This window comes from Neopelma chrysocephalum, unplaced genomic scaffold (assembly GCF_003984885.1).
Source record: "Neopelma chrysocephalum unplaced genomic scaffold, ASM398488v2 Primary Assembly neopelma1_84, whole genome shotgun sequence".
Taxonomy (NCBI): domain Eukaryota; kingdom Metazoa; phylum Chordata; class Aves; order Passeriformes; family Pipridae; genus Neopelma; species Neopelma chrysocephalum.
In genome coordinates, this window is record NW_020897746.1 from 626,057 (window position 1) to 642,209 (window position 16,153).

Below are 16,153 nucleotides of genomic sequence, written 5' to 3' on the forward strand. Positions count from 1 at the left end.
AGGGAAGCTGAACAAAAGAAGCCCAGATATGACTCAACTGCTAATGATGCCCTGGCTCCTGGCTGGAGCTGTGTCGGAGGCACGGCTGTCATTCCATCATTCCTCTCCTGCCTGCTCTTAGGAGGGTAACCATGGAGATGGTTAATTGGCTGCCTTAGTCATGCAGCTTAATGTCCATGTGGGGCCTTACAGAGAGACTCCATTAATTGCTTAACTGTAAGATGGCAAACAGAAGTGAGGTGAGAGCAGTGAACAGAGGGAGTCCTCCCTCGCTCAAGTGCTGTTTGCAAGGAGGTGATCTGGCTGTGATGGGCTCAATCCTGTTGGAAGGTGGGGAATGAGGTGATCTGGCTGTGATGGGCTCAATCCAGTTGGAAGGTGGGGAATGAGGTGATCTGGCTGTGATGGGCTCAATCCTGTTGGAAGGTGGGGAATGAGGTGATCTGGATGTGATGGACTCGCTCTCATTGGAATGGAAGGTGAGGAATGAGATGGTCTGGCTGTAGTGAATTTGCTCCCTTGGAAAGTGGGGAGTGAGAAGGACAAAGCTGCCATCAGGCAAATAGAGCAGACCAGCCAATATTAGTGAGTGAAGGTGTCAGGGGAGGTCTTCCAGCTTCTGCCTTGTGGGTTTGGTTTTAAATTAGGCATCTAATGTCCTAAAGCCTGTAAAAGCAGTATCAAGTGATCTGTTTGCAATTGAGCTGAGGCCAAGTTTCGTGGGAAATGCAGCTCCTTTTCTGGGCCTGCTCAAGGAACAGAGCAGGCACAGGAGGGTTTGGGCTGTCATGAGGAGCAGTGTGGGGAGGGGTGAAGGTGGGTGAGGGAGTCAGGGACTGTGTTGTGTGAGACTCCTGGGGTGGCATTTGGAGTTGGCTGTGCTGTGAGTGCCTGCACAGCCCTGCATCTCCTCTCCTGCTCTTGCCTCCTGCTACACTGGGAAGTTGGAAGAGCTGGTTTAGCCTTGGAGGGTGTTTATTCTGTGAGATGTGCTGATGGAGATGATGGTGATGATATTGCCACACAAATTTGCTCTGAACAGTGTATAGAGCTTTATTTGGTCAGTAAAAAAACAAACCAGAGCAGTGATAATCCCCAGTTGTCATGGGCCAAGGGGAGGGACAACAGTCTGGGGGGATTTCATAACTGAACAGCAGCACTAAGCAGTGCCTTGGTTCCAGGTGAAGAGTGTGCAGGATGCCATAAGGGAGAAGAAGAAATCCTTCAATTTTCTCGGAGAAGACATTAACTTGGTCCCCTCAGTAGGCATTTTCATCACCATGAACCCTGGTTATGCAGGACGAACTGAACTACCTGAGAATTTGAAAGCTCTGTTCAGGTGAGTCGAGGTCAAGTTTGTTACCTGTGTTATAAGAGTGGCAGGAATTGTCCTTTGGAACATCCAGGTTTGGCTTTGTTTTCTTGAGGCATTCACTTGCATTGGGGATTTACAGATAGTTTCAGCCTTGTGCACCAAGCCTGGCTCTGGGAACACACAGGGAGGGCAAAGGAGCTCTGTGCCTGGAAAAGGCCGTGTGTGACCTGCCTCCCTGGAGAAGACGTGGAAGATAAAGCTCCAGGCCCACTGCCCTTAAGATGTGTTGTCAGTACTTGCTCTGCAGTCTCTTGTTGCCTGTCTCCCCAGGCCCTGTGCCATGGTTGTGCCAGACTTTGAGCTGATCTGTGAGATTATGTTGGTGGCCGAGGGGTTCATCGAGGCCCGGGTGTTGGCCAGGAAGTTCATCACTCTCTACCAGCTCTGCAAAGAGCTCCTGTCCAAGCAGGTGAGCCCACTGCTGTGCCTGGGCCTGTGCATTCCCAAAATCAGGAATGTGGCACTCTGCCACACACCCCCATGACTGAAGCTTCACAGCTTTGATTTGCTGACTGCACTGGTGGCAGCTGCTGGGAGAAGGGAAGGTTTGTGGTCATCAGATCATCAAGCTGCTTTCCTGGAGGATCTGCAGGGACAAAAGCACTTGACCAACTGCATTAGTGGGAGAGATTTCTCAAAGGGCCCAAGTGGCACCGTGGTTGGGGTAATTCAAGTGCTTTCCAGGCTCTTGGCTCCTATTGATTTTCCTGCTGCAAGGGGTTTATGGTGGCTGCCCCTCTCTGAGTCCAACCTGACACTTCCCTGTCATGTCAGGTGTTGATAACAGGGTCACTTGCAGTGCAAAACTCTAGTTAATCAGATTTTTCCTTGCATAGATCAAATCTGGGTCCAGTAATGAGTTGAATCAGGACTCCAGATGGAAAACCTGATCTTGGCTGTCCCAGCATGAGCTTGGGTGGGGGATGCCTTGTCACAGAAACTTTGTGCTGTGCCCTGGAGGCCTTGGTGGGAGCCATGGCCTCCTACACAAAGCTTTCAGCTGTCAGGCTGGGCTCTGCAGATCTTAACAGAGCAGAAATAAAAAGGGTTGCTTGTTGGCCTGAGTTCCTCTCAGGCTTCTTTGGGATTCCTTCTGAGCAGTGTCTGCTTGGTGGACTTTTCCCAGGACCAAATGTGCCTCGTAGCCTCGTGGTGGGCAGGATGGAGAACCCTGGGTATCTGGGGCCTCAGAATGGACTAACAAGCCTTTCAGCTAAGTAGCTCCTGCAAATCCAGGGCTCTGTCTGGCCTTGCCTAAGCTGCATAAAGGCCAAGCAAACTGCTTTGTGATTTAGGGGGAAAAAATTGTTTAGGTCTCTGGAATGCAAATCCTGCTGCTGACTTAGTGCCAGCTCTGAGCCCATGGCATGGCATGAACAGCTGAATTATTTGACTTTTTAATACTGTCCCTGATGGGGAGCTCACCTGCTTAAATGGAGATCAGGTAACTTGGGCTGGTGGAGGTCTCTGGCCACAACACAGATAACCCTGAGATGAGCTCAGTTGGTTAGAGCCTGGTGCTAATAATGCCAAAGTGGTGGGTTCAGTCCTTGGAGGGGCCATTCACTAAAGAGTTGGACTTGAAGATCCTTGTGGGTCCCTTCCAACTCAGAATATTCCGTGACTGTGTGTTTGACTTTCAGTGTTTCTGTTGCTGAGTGGTCTGGCACCTGGGAGCTGCTGGTTCCTCCCCTGCATGGTGGTCATAAACTCTTTGTAATTGATTTCTCCCTTCCCCCTGCAGGATCACTATGACTGGGGTCTCCGTGCCATCAAGTCCGTGCTGGTGGTCGCCGGGTCCCTCAAACGCGCCGACCCCGAGCGCCCCGAGGAGCAGGTTCTGATGCGCTCCCTGCGTGACTTCAACATCCCCAAGATCGTGACAGACGATGTGCCCGTGTTCATGGGGCTCATTGGGGATCTGTTCCCTGCCCTGGGTGTGCCTCGGAAGCGTGACCTGGATTTCGAGGCGTTGGTGAGACAGGCTGTGCTGGAGCTGCGGCTGCAGCCTGAGGACAACTTTGTGCTGAAAGTGAGACCAAGTGATGTTCTCTGCCTACACCAGCATCAGATCAGTTGGGTTTTCTCAACACTCTTTGCTTCTACAAAGAGGGCTCTGCACGGTCACAGAATCCCAGAGGGGTTTGGGTTGGAAGGGATCTTAAAGATCATCCAGTCCCACCCCCGTGCCATGGGCAGGGACACAGGTTGCTCCAGGCCCTGTCCCACCTGGCCTTGAACACTTCCAGGTTAGAACAGCCACAATATTCCCCTTGCAGACAGACCCTGATGGAGGACAGAGTCAGCTATTCTGGGTCTGATGCAGTTGCAGCTGCCCCTAAAACCAGTACTGCCTCGCCCCTGAGTTGGCCAAGGAACTGACTCTTGGAGGCTCATGCACATGTGGAGAGCACCCTGGAGAGCAGAGGATGATGGCTGTCAGATGGTATTTCCAGGAGGTTTGTTTGCCCACTGGGGATTTCACACATCATGGTTAGAGTGCCCAGAGCAAAACAAACTCAGTATCAAGTCCATTTGTGTCTCTAGGTCACAGCCTTCTGAAGGAGAGACCCAATGAGAGCTCATTTCATAGAATCACAGAATGACAAATAGTTTGGGTTGGAAGGGACCTTCAAGGATATCTCATTCCAACCCCCTGCCATGGGCAGGGACACCTTCCACTAGGCCAGGTTTTGTAGATCTGAACTTCAGTTTGGCACCTTTGTCTAAGCTGTGGGAGTGTGTTTTCCCAGGTGGTGCAGCTGGAGGAGCTGCTGACAGTCCGACACTCCGTGTTCGTGGTGGGAAACGCGGGCACGGGCAAGTCCCAGGTGATGAGATCCCTGCACAGGACCCACCAGATAATGAAGAGACGTCCTGTGTGGACAGACCTCAACCCCAAGGCAGTCACCAACGATGAGCTTTTTGGCATCATTAACCCAGCAACAAGAGAGTGGAAAGATGGTAAATGTCTTTTCATGCTGAATCTGGAGATAAAAGGGATGTTTTTAATGGACGTCCTGAGTAGCAGCAGGATGGCCAGTCCTCTGTACCCAGGTCTGACAGCCCAGGGGCCTGTGTGCTGCTCCAGCCATGTGAGGAGTTGCTGTTGAAAGGACATGTAGGGTGGTTTAGCTTTTTGGTTATCAAATGGGAATTTATCCTTTTGCCATAAGGATAATTATCCTGTCCATTAGCACCAGCACTTCCCAGTTCCTAACTGGGGCACGTTGATTTTCGGGGCTGGGCTGGTGATGGAAGAGAGTTCCATCCTACCCTATGGTTTGCACTGGGGCCCCCCAAAATGTGCCATCCCCAGGTTTCCATACCCGATAGCACACTCAGACCTTTGAGTGGTGTTTTTCCACTTACTATCACTGTCTGATCTCCAGCACATGGCATTTGCCAGGCTGTTGATCCTGATTGCTCCTGAGGAGGACAAGTTGAGCATTTAAAACCTGCTGAAAGATTACAGAGCTCTGGAGTGAAAACGTTGGGTTGTGACTAATCTGGAGAGGCAGCTTGGATTCCGTGTGTGGCTGGTTTGGGAGGTGGTGGGGGGAGGGGTGGGAGGACGTCACCATAAATCATCCTGGGCCAGAGCTGTGCCAGGAGATGAGCTGCCACCACCTCCCCTGGCCCTGCCACAGCCCCTCCTGCCCCCTGCTTTCCTCCAGAGCCAGGGTTAATTTCTTTTTAGTTGGTTTTGGGGACCCTAAATCAAAGTGATAGAGGGAAGTGTGGGATACAGAGCCCTGCAGAAGGGCTGCAGTGGGGAATGAGGGTCAGGGACTGTGGGTGTCACTGGAGAGCAGGAGGGACATGGGCAGGTGGGTGCCCGGTGGTCTCAAGCCTCTAATGTTTCAAGAGAACTCACAGGACTCCTCCCTGAGGGCTCAAGGCACATACTGTCTGCATTAACCATTCCTGAAAATGTTGTTTCTTGCTGTCAAAGACCAGCCAGGCCATTTTCACCACAGCCTGACAAGAAGATGTGTTCCCTTATGAATCAGCCCCTCCTTTTCTTCTTCCCCGGTTCATCCTGTCGCTCGTTTCGTTGCCAGCAGTTGGAGAGTCTGTACCTGTTAGATGGGAAAAGGTCCCACAAGGGAATCCTAAAAGTGTTTTTTGTAGAACCAAACTCTCCTTTTAAATCCCAAGGCCACTCTGTGGTGTGGATGCACAGGGTTGGCAGAGGGGCACTTCCCTCCCCACTGCTGTCGTGGTGTCCGTGAGGGAAGCACTGATGCTCTGAGACAGGAGCTGTTCTGACACTAATGGTGTTGGACTGTTTGCCAAGACGTGTCCAACGTGAGGAATGGAGCCAAGGCAGAGCCAGGGAAGTGTTACTTTTTGACCTGCTCTCAGAATCAGGTACCCGTGTCTGATGAGCTGTTCTGCATTTGTTATACGCAAGCTTTGTCTCAGTCATATAACACCACCGGCCATTCCTGACCTGGATCATGAGGGAATAGCTTGTCCTGGAGAAAGAAAAGAGAGGGCTTGTCACAATTCACCGTCAGAGAGGCTGTTTTTAGTGTTTGCCTGCTGTTCCTTCTTGCAGCCCAGCCTTTCCCCAGGTATTTCCTCGTGTGGAGGACAGCGCTGGTTTTGTGGAGCTCTCATTTGCCCTGCAGTGCTGCTGCTCTATTCCCAGCTTCTTGCTCTTCTTAACATTCATTATTTACTCCCCTTGAGACACTGTATCCTCTCTGTCTCCTTGATTTCACTGACATTTTGTTCTGTCACTCAATGTCAGTCTGTGCTTGTTCTCCCCTCAATCTCACTAAAGCCATGACCCAGCGTTTAATGCATCTTGATTGCCCTGATACACTTCAAACCATAAAAAAAATAAATTATAAGAATTTCCAAAGCATATTCAGATGGTTTTCTCTGCATTGTGTAATTCATACCTTCTTTTGTCTCTGAGTATCTGCTCTTCATTTTTCTTATCCCTTATGATTTGCAGTGGGAATGAAGCCTGTGTAGGTCTGCAGTCATTTTCAGTGATAATAACTGATAATGGCTTTTTTCTTCAAAGCAGATATCTTGATATAGTATTATTTATATACAGATGCAAAGAGTTATGAAAGCTTAAGAGGAAGGCATAATTTTTAGTAAGTTGTTAGAAAAACTGCTAAAGGAGGTGACAACTTCAGTGTTCATCAACATATTCTGTCACCTTCCCAGGACTGTTCTCATCAATCATGCGAGAGCTGGCCAACCTCACACATGATGGTCCCAAGTGGATGGTACTGGATGGAGATATTGATCCAATGTGGATTGAATCTCTTAATACTGTGATGGATGACAATAAGGTAATGGATACAAGGTAAAGCAGCAGGTATTCCTTGTCGAGTGTGATTCAGCCCAGGAGAAATGCAGGTGCTGAAATAACACCTCCTGGAATAATGCAGTTGTGTTCCTTCAGGTAGACCAAACAATATTGCATAAAGGAAATGGTGCATGAGGGAAATAGCTCAGAGTTTGTTTTCATTGGAATTTCCCTTTTCTGGAGAGTTGCTTGTGAGTAATAACAAATGTCCTGATCATGACTTCAGGCCCTTTAAAAATAGAGTAGGGGCATAATTCTAGACCCTGAGGGAGTGCTGTGGATTCTGGGTTGAGGGAGAAGGGTCATTCTACTGCCTGTTAGAAATCATGTCATAGGCTCACAGAATGGTTTGAGTTGGAAGAAATCTTAAAGCTCATCCACTCCCACCCCCTGCCATGAGCAGGGACACCTTCCACTAGCCCAGGTTGCTCCAAGCCCCGTCCAACCTGGCCTTGGACACTTCCAGGGATCCAGGGGCAGCCACAGCTTCTCTGGACAACCTGTGCCAGGGCTTTACCACCCTCACAGGGAAAAGTTTCTTCCTAATATCTAATGCAAACCCACTCTTTGAGTTTGAAGTTGTTTCCTCTTGTTCTGTCACTCCAGATCCTTGTCTGAAGTCCCTCTTCAGCTCTCTTGGTGCCCCTTCAGGTACTGAAAGGCCACAATTAGGTCACCCCAGAGCCTTCTCCAGGCCGAACAACCCCAATTCTCTCAGCCTTTCCCCATAACAGAGGTGCTCCAGCCCTTGCAACATCTTGGTGCCTGCTCTGGACTTGCTCCAACAGCTCCGTGTCCTTCCTGTGCTGGGCCCCCAGGGCTGGAGGCAGCTCTGCACGTGGGGGTGTCACCAGAGCAGAGCAGAGGGGCAGAATCCCCTCCCTTGACGTGCTGGTCACAGTGTTGGGATTGCAGCCCTTTGCCAAAGAGCTCCTTGGGAAGCTGGGCTGAGCAGCCAGGTGCTGAAGGCTCTTCATGGCTGTTCCAGGGGGAGCTTCAGTCTGTCTGTCTGTCTGTCTGTCTGTGTGCCACCTGCAGGTGCTGACCCTGGCCAGCAATGAGAGGATCCCTCTGAACCCCACGATGAGGTTGCTGTTTGAGATCAGCCACCTGCGCTCGGCCACCCCGGCCACCGTGTCCAGGGCGGGTGAGTCCCACCCTGGGATTCTGCCCGGAGCAAGCAGTGTCTAGTGCTGTTAGTCAGCCTGTTGTTGGCCAACTTGGTCCCTCCTGAAAGCTCCCAGCCTGGGAGCACAGCTGCCCAGGGTTGGTTCCTGAAGCACATGGACAAACTGAGGATCCTGACCTTGGACCTGTCACCATGCTGGGAATGTACCCAGAGTGCTCTGACTGCTGATGTGTGACCATGGCTCCAGCACTGCTGAGACAGTGCTCCTGCACAGCTCTGATGGATGAGGAGAGGGCCAGTCTCTGACCCAAAATGCTCCTGATCTTTGGAGAGGTTCATGGGAGAAGGGAATGAAGGTGTCCCCTCATGTCTGGGACTCAAAGCAATAACCAACCTCAGAAAAGATCATGTTCAAAATTTGGGGCAGAGTCACGAAAAGTGTCCTGGTTTCCTGAGTTCCATCTCTTCACTCTTAATGTTTCTCTCTGCAGTGGGGCAGGAGGAGGGAGCAGGTACTGGGGCACCAGGTGTGTTTGGCAGGGGTTTAGTTGTGTGAAAGTAGCTGAGAAATTCTGCTGGGAAATTGTGGTCTCTGCTGTGTCCTCACTGTATGTTCTCCCTTCCTCTGGGCCTGAAGGGATCCTGTACATCAACCCATCAGACCTGGGCTGGAATCCCCCGGTGAGCAGCTGGATCGACCGGCGAGAGATCGAGTCTGAGAGAGCCAACCTGACCATCCTGTTTGACAAGTACCTGCCCGTCTGCCTGGACACCCTCAGGACAAGGTACCACCTGGAGGCAGGGGCTCACTCACCACTTCCCAGACCAGCTGTGCTGGGGCTGTACTCTGTGTAACGTGTGCCCAGTGTTCTCCTTGTCCCCAGGGCCTGAGTGTCATTGGCTTCAGCTCAGAGGAACATCAGGGTGAGGGGGCAGCTGACACTCCTGCCCATCCTTGTCTGGGCACATCTGTTCCTCACTGGATAGTGACTTGATTCTGTACTTGGTTCTGTATCTCTTGGAAAGTTAATCCAGGAGATCCTAAAGAGGAAGTCTTTCCAATCTCCTGATGTGTCAGCCCAGACCTGAGTTAACTCCACAAGTTATTTTTCAGCAGAGCAGATTTAGGCCACTGCTGAAGGGAAGTTTTCCATGTGCAGTGTGGAAGATGGGAAGAGCAGATCCTCTTTTATCTTCTCCCCACTTCTTTTCTTGCCACACTTCTTTTCCTGCCCCTTGGGGATGAGAAGGAAGCTGGTGTTTGTGGAAGAGGGTGGATTGCTCTCCAGGCAGTCCTGTCTTGAATTTCTTTCCTGATGCATTTGAACACAATCAAGTCAATCTGTGTGAGCATCCAGCTGGGTATGTTTCCTGGCTGGACACCAGACTGACAAACATGAAGATCTTGGATATTTGAAAGGGTCCTGGTGCTCTTGGTTTGAGTTACCCTCAAAGTGGTGCCCACAGAGAAGTTGGGTGAGACCACAGTTCTTGCTTGTCATGATGGGACACAGCTCTCTGACCCACACAGTGGTGAGGACTGGCCAAAGGAGAGATCCAAAAACCTTGAGGGAGGGAGCTGGTACTTGGAGGGGGCCTGTGAGAGAGATAGGAACAAACCTTTTAGCAGGGCCTGTTGCAATAAGACAAGGAGTGATGGTTTTAAACTGAAAGAAAGGATATTTAGATTAGGTATTAGGAAGAAATTCTTGGCTGTGAGGGTGGTGGGGCCATGGCACAGCTGGCCCAGAGAAGCTGTGGTTCATCCCTGGAAGTGCTCAAGGCCAGGGTGGATGGGGTTTGGAGCAACCTGGGATAGTGGAAGGTGTCCCTGCCCATGGCAGAGGGGTGGACTAGATGACCTTTAAAAGGTCCCTTCCAACCCAATCCAGTCTATGATTGTATGATTCTCCCATCTTCTGCTTGTTCCCCATAGCTGCACTTGCATTAAAAGAATATGTATATAAAAAAAGAAGAAAAGTCAATGTACAACTCAGTTGTCAGCCCCAATGGGGAGGGGTCAGGAGGAGCTGCTTTAGTGCAGACAGTGCTCCTTGGGAGTGGGAGTTGGGAATCCTGCTAGGGAGCTGCTCTCTGGGTGCCCAAGCTGCTGTAGCTGTTGGCAGCAAAGTCCATCTGACACCTCCCACCCTCTTTGCTGATCATTGTGTCAGCCCGTGAAATCCCAGGATTAGCTGCAGCAGCCCTGAGCAGAGCATTTTGGTAGCTTGCTTAATTCAGAAATTGTAGAACTAACCTTTCAAATAGCTGTAATTACTTTATGGAGGACTTCAGTGCTGCTACAGTATTAGTTTGGAATTCTGTAAGTGTAGCTTAACCGAATGTAAAATGGCAAGATGAAAGGTTTGATTTTATTACTCCTCTATTTGACCGCTTTTCAACTCCTCGTGTTCCCAGGAAATCATTGCCTTCAGCAACTCTTCCATTTTACTTCTTTCAAGAGGATCAAAGTTTTAAAATGCTTGAAACTTCTGATTACTGTTATTATGTGTGTGTGTGCCAGTGCCAGGGGGCCCAGGCAAGGGATGAGTGTTCTCCTTAGTGCTGTTCCAGGGAATGAGACAAGGAAAAGGGAATGAGACCCACACTGCTGACAAGGAAAATGCAGATGTTCTGACAAAGCATTCCTGCCTTGCCTTCCTGGGCTGGAGCAACCCTGGTGCTTCATCCAGTTGTATGCTTTCAATTTTCATCCCTTAGATTTAAGAAGATTATTCCCATTCCTGAGCAGAGCATGGTTCAGATGCTGTGTTACCTCCTGGAATGCCTCCTGACTGAGGAGAACACACCTTCTGACTGTCCCAAGGAGCTCTATGAGCTTTACTTTGTCTTTGCTGCTGTCTGGGCCTTTGGTGGATCCATGTTTCAGGACCAGGTAAGAAGGGAGGTGCCACATCAGCATCTTTCATACAGATCTTTTTTTTCTTTTTTTTTCTTTTTTTCCTACTTTCCCAGACCCAGTGCTGTGTCAGTGATGCTGTTTGACCCAGAAACCTCAACTGAACTTTTACTAAAGGCCTTGTTTTCCAGGGGGTAACACCAAAGAATGGCTGGGATGGAGGTGGGGGGATGTTTGCTTATGAAGAAACATTTCACTGGGGAGAAACATCAGGTTAATTTATAGTGGTGTGTGGATGTTCATAATGTGATCAAATTAAGATGGACTGATCAGATGAATCCATCAGTGGAGCCTTATCCAGCCACCTGACTGTGCAGGGAAATGTGCAGGTATAGCACAAACCAATTTTGACTGTTATCAGGTGGATGTTGAGAGTTGGCTGCCCTCAGTTTCTGGTAGAATTACACAAGAAAGGGGTGGTCAGTGGGGCAGGGCAGGGCAGGATGGGCTTTGTGCTCCCCCTGAAGTGGAACACCCTTGGCTGAGTGTGCTGGTGAGGCTGAGGTGGGTGGTTGGAGCTCTCAGATTGACCTTCCCTCTGGGTGAGCAGCTATTGGGGGTCTCTGCAGTGAGGAGCTGGGCTTGGTTGGCGTATTGGTGGATTATAAGGGTCCAGAAAGCTAAGATGATCCCAGATATGGGGGCAAAAACTGGAGTAGTTTATTGAACACATGAGTGCAATTTAAAGGTCTTGGAGGCTGGACATGTTAATGAGGAGGATGAGTTATGTTAATTAGGGGATGTCTCTGTGTTAACTAGGGGATGTCTTTGTGTTAACTAGGGGATTACACAGGTTTCTGCTACAGTTACACAATTGCTTAATATTTCCCTTAACCAGGATTACATGGGGGGGAAGAAAACAAAGGGGTTTCAACTCGGTTTGATAACTTCATCTCAAAGTCCTTCCTTATCCTGCTGCAGGAGCCAGGTTAATCCACATGGTTGTACATCAACAGGTCTTGTGAGGAAGGTCCAGTCCTTCAGGTTAAGGGATTTCTCTCAGCCTCTGTTGCCCCAGGGGTACTGCACAGACCCTAGCAGTTCTTTCTCTGCAAGTATCCGAATTTTGGACTGCAACAGTGGATGGATGCCCCCAGCCCAGGAGGGCACAATCCAGATACAAAGGAGTTCTGGAGGGCACAATGCAGAGACCAAGCTCCTCTTGGGCTGTGAGGATTAATCAGCCTGTGGTTCATTAGTGGCACCTCTGACGTTCAAAGCACTCTCTTGGCCACGGGGCAGAGGGAGACAGAGCCCTCCTGTCCTTGCTGCTTCCCACAGCACTGGGAATCCATCCCATGGATTGATTGCAGCTGTCAGCCCGGAATCCATCTGTCCTCATTAGAGGAGGTGGGTGTGAGCTCTGCCAGAGAGGTATCCCTGTGAGGCAGCACTGGATACTGCACATTTCCAGCCCCCTCCCGGGTCCTGGTCCTTCAAACATGGGAGAAGCACAGGCAATCCCAGCTGGGCTGAAACACAGCTGCCTTGTGGGAGCTGGAGCATGTGAACAACAGGGATCTTAGGAAAGATTTAGGCTTGCCTGGGGGAGGCAGGGTTGGTTTGCTGCCTCTGTCTCTGCCCTGATGCCTTGTGAACAGGAGAGAAGTGGGCATCTCCTTTTGCCCCTGTGTCCCATTCTGCCCTGTTTTCTGGCCACGTGGCTCGGCTTGACACAGCAGGGCTGTCTCTTGATTTCCAAGCAATTGGAAAAGCTGCTGCTGTTTTATAACTTCCAGCTGTTAGCAGTGATAACAACAAGAGGGCAGTGGGCTGTGTGCATGCCTGTGCTTGCAGGATGCCTTCCCAGCCTCCCTTGGCATTGCTGTTTCCACACTGATGGCTGGGAAAGCTGGAGATTTTTCATGTGATTGGTTCAGGGCAGGCAGGAGAAACCTGAAGCGCTTGTAGAGAGATCTAAGAGCACGTGTGGTATGTGAAGACCTAGATTTGGAGTCCCAGGCTTTCAGCAGGTGGCACAGGGATCAGTGGCAGTGTCTGCAAAACTGCCCCTGGAGGCACGTTTGGCATCGGCTGGAGCTGCTCGCTCTGGTCCTGCCTGGTCCCTGCTGGGACCTGCTGGGTGGTCACATCTCCTGGTCAGAGGATAAAGCCTGTTTTCCTGCCTATGGGTCTGCCCAGTGACAGGACACTGCTGTCAAGGCCTCAGAGAGCCAAACCTGGTGTCTGATAGGCTGTGTGTTGTCTGGAATATGTGGAGGTCTCTCCATGAACCTGACACCAGAGATGTTCCCTCTGCTGTTCTCAGGGGATGCTCAGGTGCTCACTGGGGTCCCAGTGTGTTTTGTCCATGTTCCTCAGTGCTAAACCAACATCTGCTGGACTCCTTGTGTTTGCTTCCAGCCAAGGAGCAGATGTTTCAGGGAGGGATAAAAACTGGTCAAGCTCAGCATGGTGCTCCCTTGGTGCCATCACACCTCATGGCCATGGAATGACCTGTATGAGTCCAGCTTTCTTGGGTCTTGTGGAGGATTTAACCCTCCATTCCCTGTGTGCCAGCAGGGAAAAACTCAGCCTTAGTGTTGTCAGTGCAGGGTGAGTTAAAAAGCCAACAAACCAAACCTGGAGAGCAAACCAAACCTGACCAGCAGTACAAGCTGCTGTCTCCTCAGAGGGGTTTCCAGCTCCTGGGGTGGGTTCCCTGGAGCGTGGGCGGGTGGCACATGGACACAGTGTTCCCACTCCTGGCAGTCAGTCCCTGGCTGTGCTGGCTCCCCAGGAGCAGGGCTGTGGCACAGCTGGGTGGGTGGCACAGTGTGCAGGCACAGCACCCCTCAGGGGGATGCTGGGCTGGGAGGCTGGGCCGGGCGCTGCCGCTGTGCTGCTCTGTAAATGTCAGCGAGGAGAGCACGGCACCACGGCCCAGGGAGGGGCAGCCTCCTGAAAAATGAGCCAATATAAAAGCTGTTTATTGCTCCCCACTGAGGGGCCCTTCGTGCTGACCTTTTGCTGCTGAAATGTCAGGACAAACAGGCTGGAAGGCTTCCTGTTGCTCTGTTTGGGGGTGGGGAGAGGGGCCCTGAATGAAAACAGATTTGCCATTTCCAGGCTCTGAAATTAGCAGAAATCCATATGGGGTTTTTGTTAAGGAAGCAGTTTGAGCTTGACACTGTTCTGGCAGTAGAGCTGGGGCTGGAACTGCTCCACTTAAGGGCTCAGGGAGGCAGGCAGCCCATCCCACTGCTCTGCAGGCAGGGTAGGGGCAGCACTGCGAGAAAGCTTTTAGCAGTGCTGCCCATCCCTCTCTGCTGCTCCACTGCCAGGCCAGGGGGTTGTGACAACAGGAGAATGGAGATTACAGTCATATTGCCCCTCTGGGTAGCACAAGACTGCAAAATCCTGGATACTAATAATGTGTTTTGCAAATCTTCTGGTCTTTTGAGGGATGGTGGCTCGGGGGACTTTGCAGAGGATACTCAGTTCAAACCCAGGATTGCTGATAGAGGCTGAGCAATCCACGTGTGCTGGCCCATGGGGTGGCTGTGGGGAGGAGAGACCCACAGATGCCCCAGGAGCAACCTGTGCTGCTAAAACTGGCTCAGTTATGCATCTGGTCATTCACAGAGATTTTTTTAGCAGCACTTTTCCCCTCCCTCCTCCACGTCTCCCCAGGGCTGAAGGTTGCAGTCCCTATGGTCTGTGTGGGAAGGTGGAGTGACTGGCCCACTGTCACAGAGGAAACTTGGGGCAGGAGAGGGGACTAAGCACAGTTTGCTAGTCCTGACTCAACATCTAAAGCCAAAACTGTCACCTCAGCTCTTGACAAGAATTCAGATGCTCCAAAATCTCTGTGCAGAAGATAGGATGGCAAAAAGCAGGGAAACGGGTGCTTCTCAGGCACGGAAGCAGCCACAGGAGCACGGTCCCTCTCCAGGGCTTTCTTACACTGGTGTCTGCAGTGCTGCTGCTCCTGCTTGAAAAGAGGCCAGAAAACAAGAACCAAGTGTTTGCAGAGTGGTGTGATTTATGAGGAAGGGCTTTGGTATGCATGCTCTGACTGTCCATGGCCACGGATGGAGATGGATGTGGTGTCCTTGTCTGTTGGAAGAAGTAGGCACCAAGAATCAATCAAGTGTCTGTTTAGGCACAGGCACGTATTTCTCTTTTTCAAATTGATCCATCTATTTCATCTCAGACAGACTAGGAGTGATCAACACAGAGGATGAATTATTTAGGGGAATAAATAGGAGTGATGAGAAGAAATGAAGAAAATGAAAAATTAGGCTTAATAATAGGAAAAAGGATAAGATTGTTATCTTGTGGAATATATTTTAGGGACTAATCCCACTCTGTTGGACAGGGATAGATAACATTCTCCATCACTAATGAATTTCTCCAGATTAGCATATTTTCTCCTCTCTTTGTCTTGCAGCTTGTGGACTACAGAGTGGAGTTTAGCAAGTGGTGGGTGGCAGAATTCAAGACAATCAAGTTTCCCTCTCAGGGCACAGTCTTTGACTTTTACATTGATCCAGAAACAAAGAAGTTTGAGCCTTGGTCTAAACTTATTCCCCAGTTTGAATTTGATCCAGAGGTGCCATTACAGGTAGGTGACCCCAGGTGGTTGTTTGGCTGGGAGAACATGTTTTAGTGACTGCACGGGGGTGTTTCAGTGAAGTCTGGTGAAAGGTCAGGCACTGCACGCTAAGGATGGGTACAGCTAAATTACCCATCCTCTGTACTGTGCTTTGACTGTCTCCCAAATCTGAGTGATGTACAGGAAGGGCAGGGACAGGCCACCCCAATGACCCAGGAACTGGTGTGTCCCGGGTGCAGAATGGGGGAAACTGGCTGCAGAGAGAAGTGATGAGAGACAGAGTAGGGACAAAGCCCCTGGGACACCATCTCATCATTCTGCCTGGCTGGAAATAGAGATGGGTTTATGTTTTGGCCAAAAAAAGGGTTCCTCAGGTGATGAACTGTGGTTGCCAGCTGTGCTTCCCAGCCCTTCCAGAAGTGCCACAGTGAGCAGAGAATTATAAAAACTGTCACTGCTTTAGCAAAGTGTGTGTTCATGGAGAGATCCAGCTGCTGCTCGCAGCACCAGCTGTCAGGGTTCCACCTGCAAAGATTGATTTTAATGGCTGGCAGCAGCGTGTCCTTCCCTTCCTAGTGCAGCCTGGAAACTGGGATTACCACACTCATTCCTGGCTCTCCCAGTTATACTTTTCCCCAGGTCATGTTCGTACAGACTGGGAATGAGATGCTGCTGGGAAAGGGCCCTGGGGGTCCTGGTGGTGCCAGTTGTCCCTGAGTCAGCAGTGCCCTGGCAGCCAGGAGGGACATCCCTGTCCTGGGGCATCAGGGAGGGGATTGTCCTGCTCTGCTCTGCCCTGGGGCGGCCTCACCTCAACATTGGGGCAGTTTGGGGGG

General features: G+C 50.7%; 1 protein-coding gene across 1 annotated transcript in view; it reads left to right on the forward strand.

Moving 5' to 3' along the window:
- DNAH9 (dynein axonemal heavy chain 9) overlaps positions 1 to 16,153 on the forward strand; it is a 118,469-nt gene that overhangs the window by 42,093 nt on the left and 60,223 nt on the right. Inside the window, exons 30-38 of the mRNA XM_027691821.1 lie at positions 1,182 to 1,339; positions 1,646 to 1,784; positions 3,120 to 3,407; positions 4,129 to 4,339; positions 6,566 to 6,693; positions 7,749 to 7,857; positions 8,477 to 8,624; positions 10,561 to 10,735; positions 15,153 to 15,326. Of these exons, the coding sequence (XP_027547622.1) occupies positions 1,182 to 1,339; positions 1,646 to 1,784; positions 3,120 to 3,407; positions 4,129 to 4,339; positions 6,566 to 6,693; positions 7,749 to 7,857; positions 8,477 to 8,624; positions 10,561 to 10,735; positions 15,153 to 15,326 (1,530 nt within the window). The remainder of the gene's footprint in view (positions 1 to 1,181; positions 1,340 to 1,645; positions 1,785 to 3,119; positions 3,408 to 4,128; positions 4,340 to 6,565; positions 6,694 to 7,748; positions 7,858 to 8,476; positions 8,625 to 10,560; positions 10,736 to 15,152; positions 15,327 to 16,153) is intronic.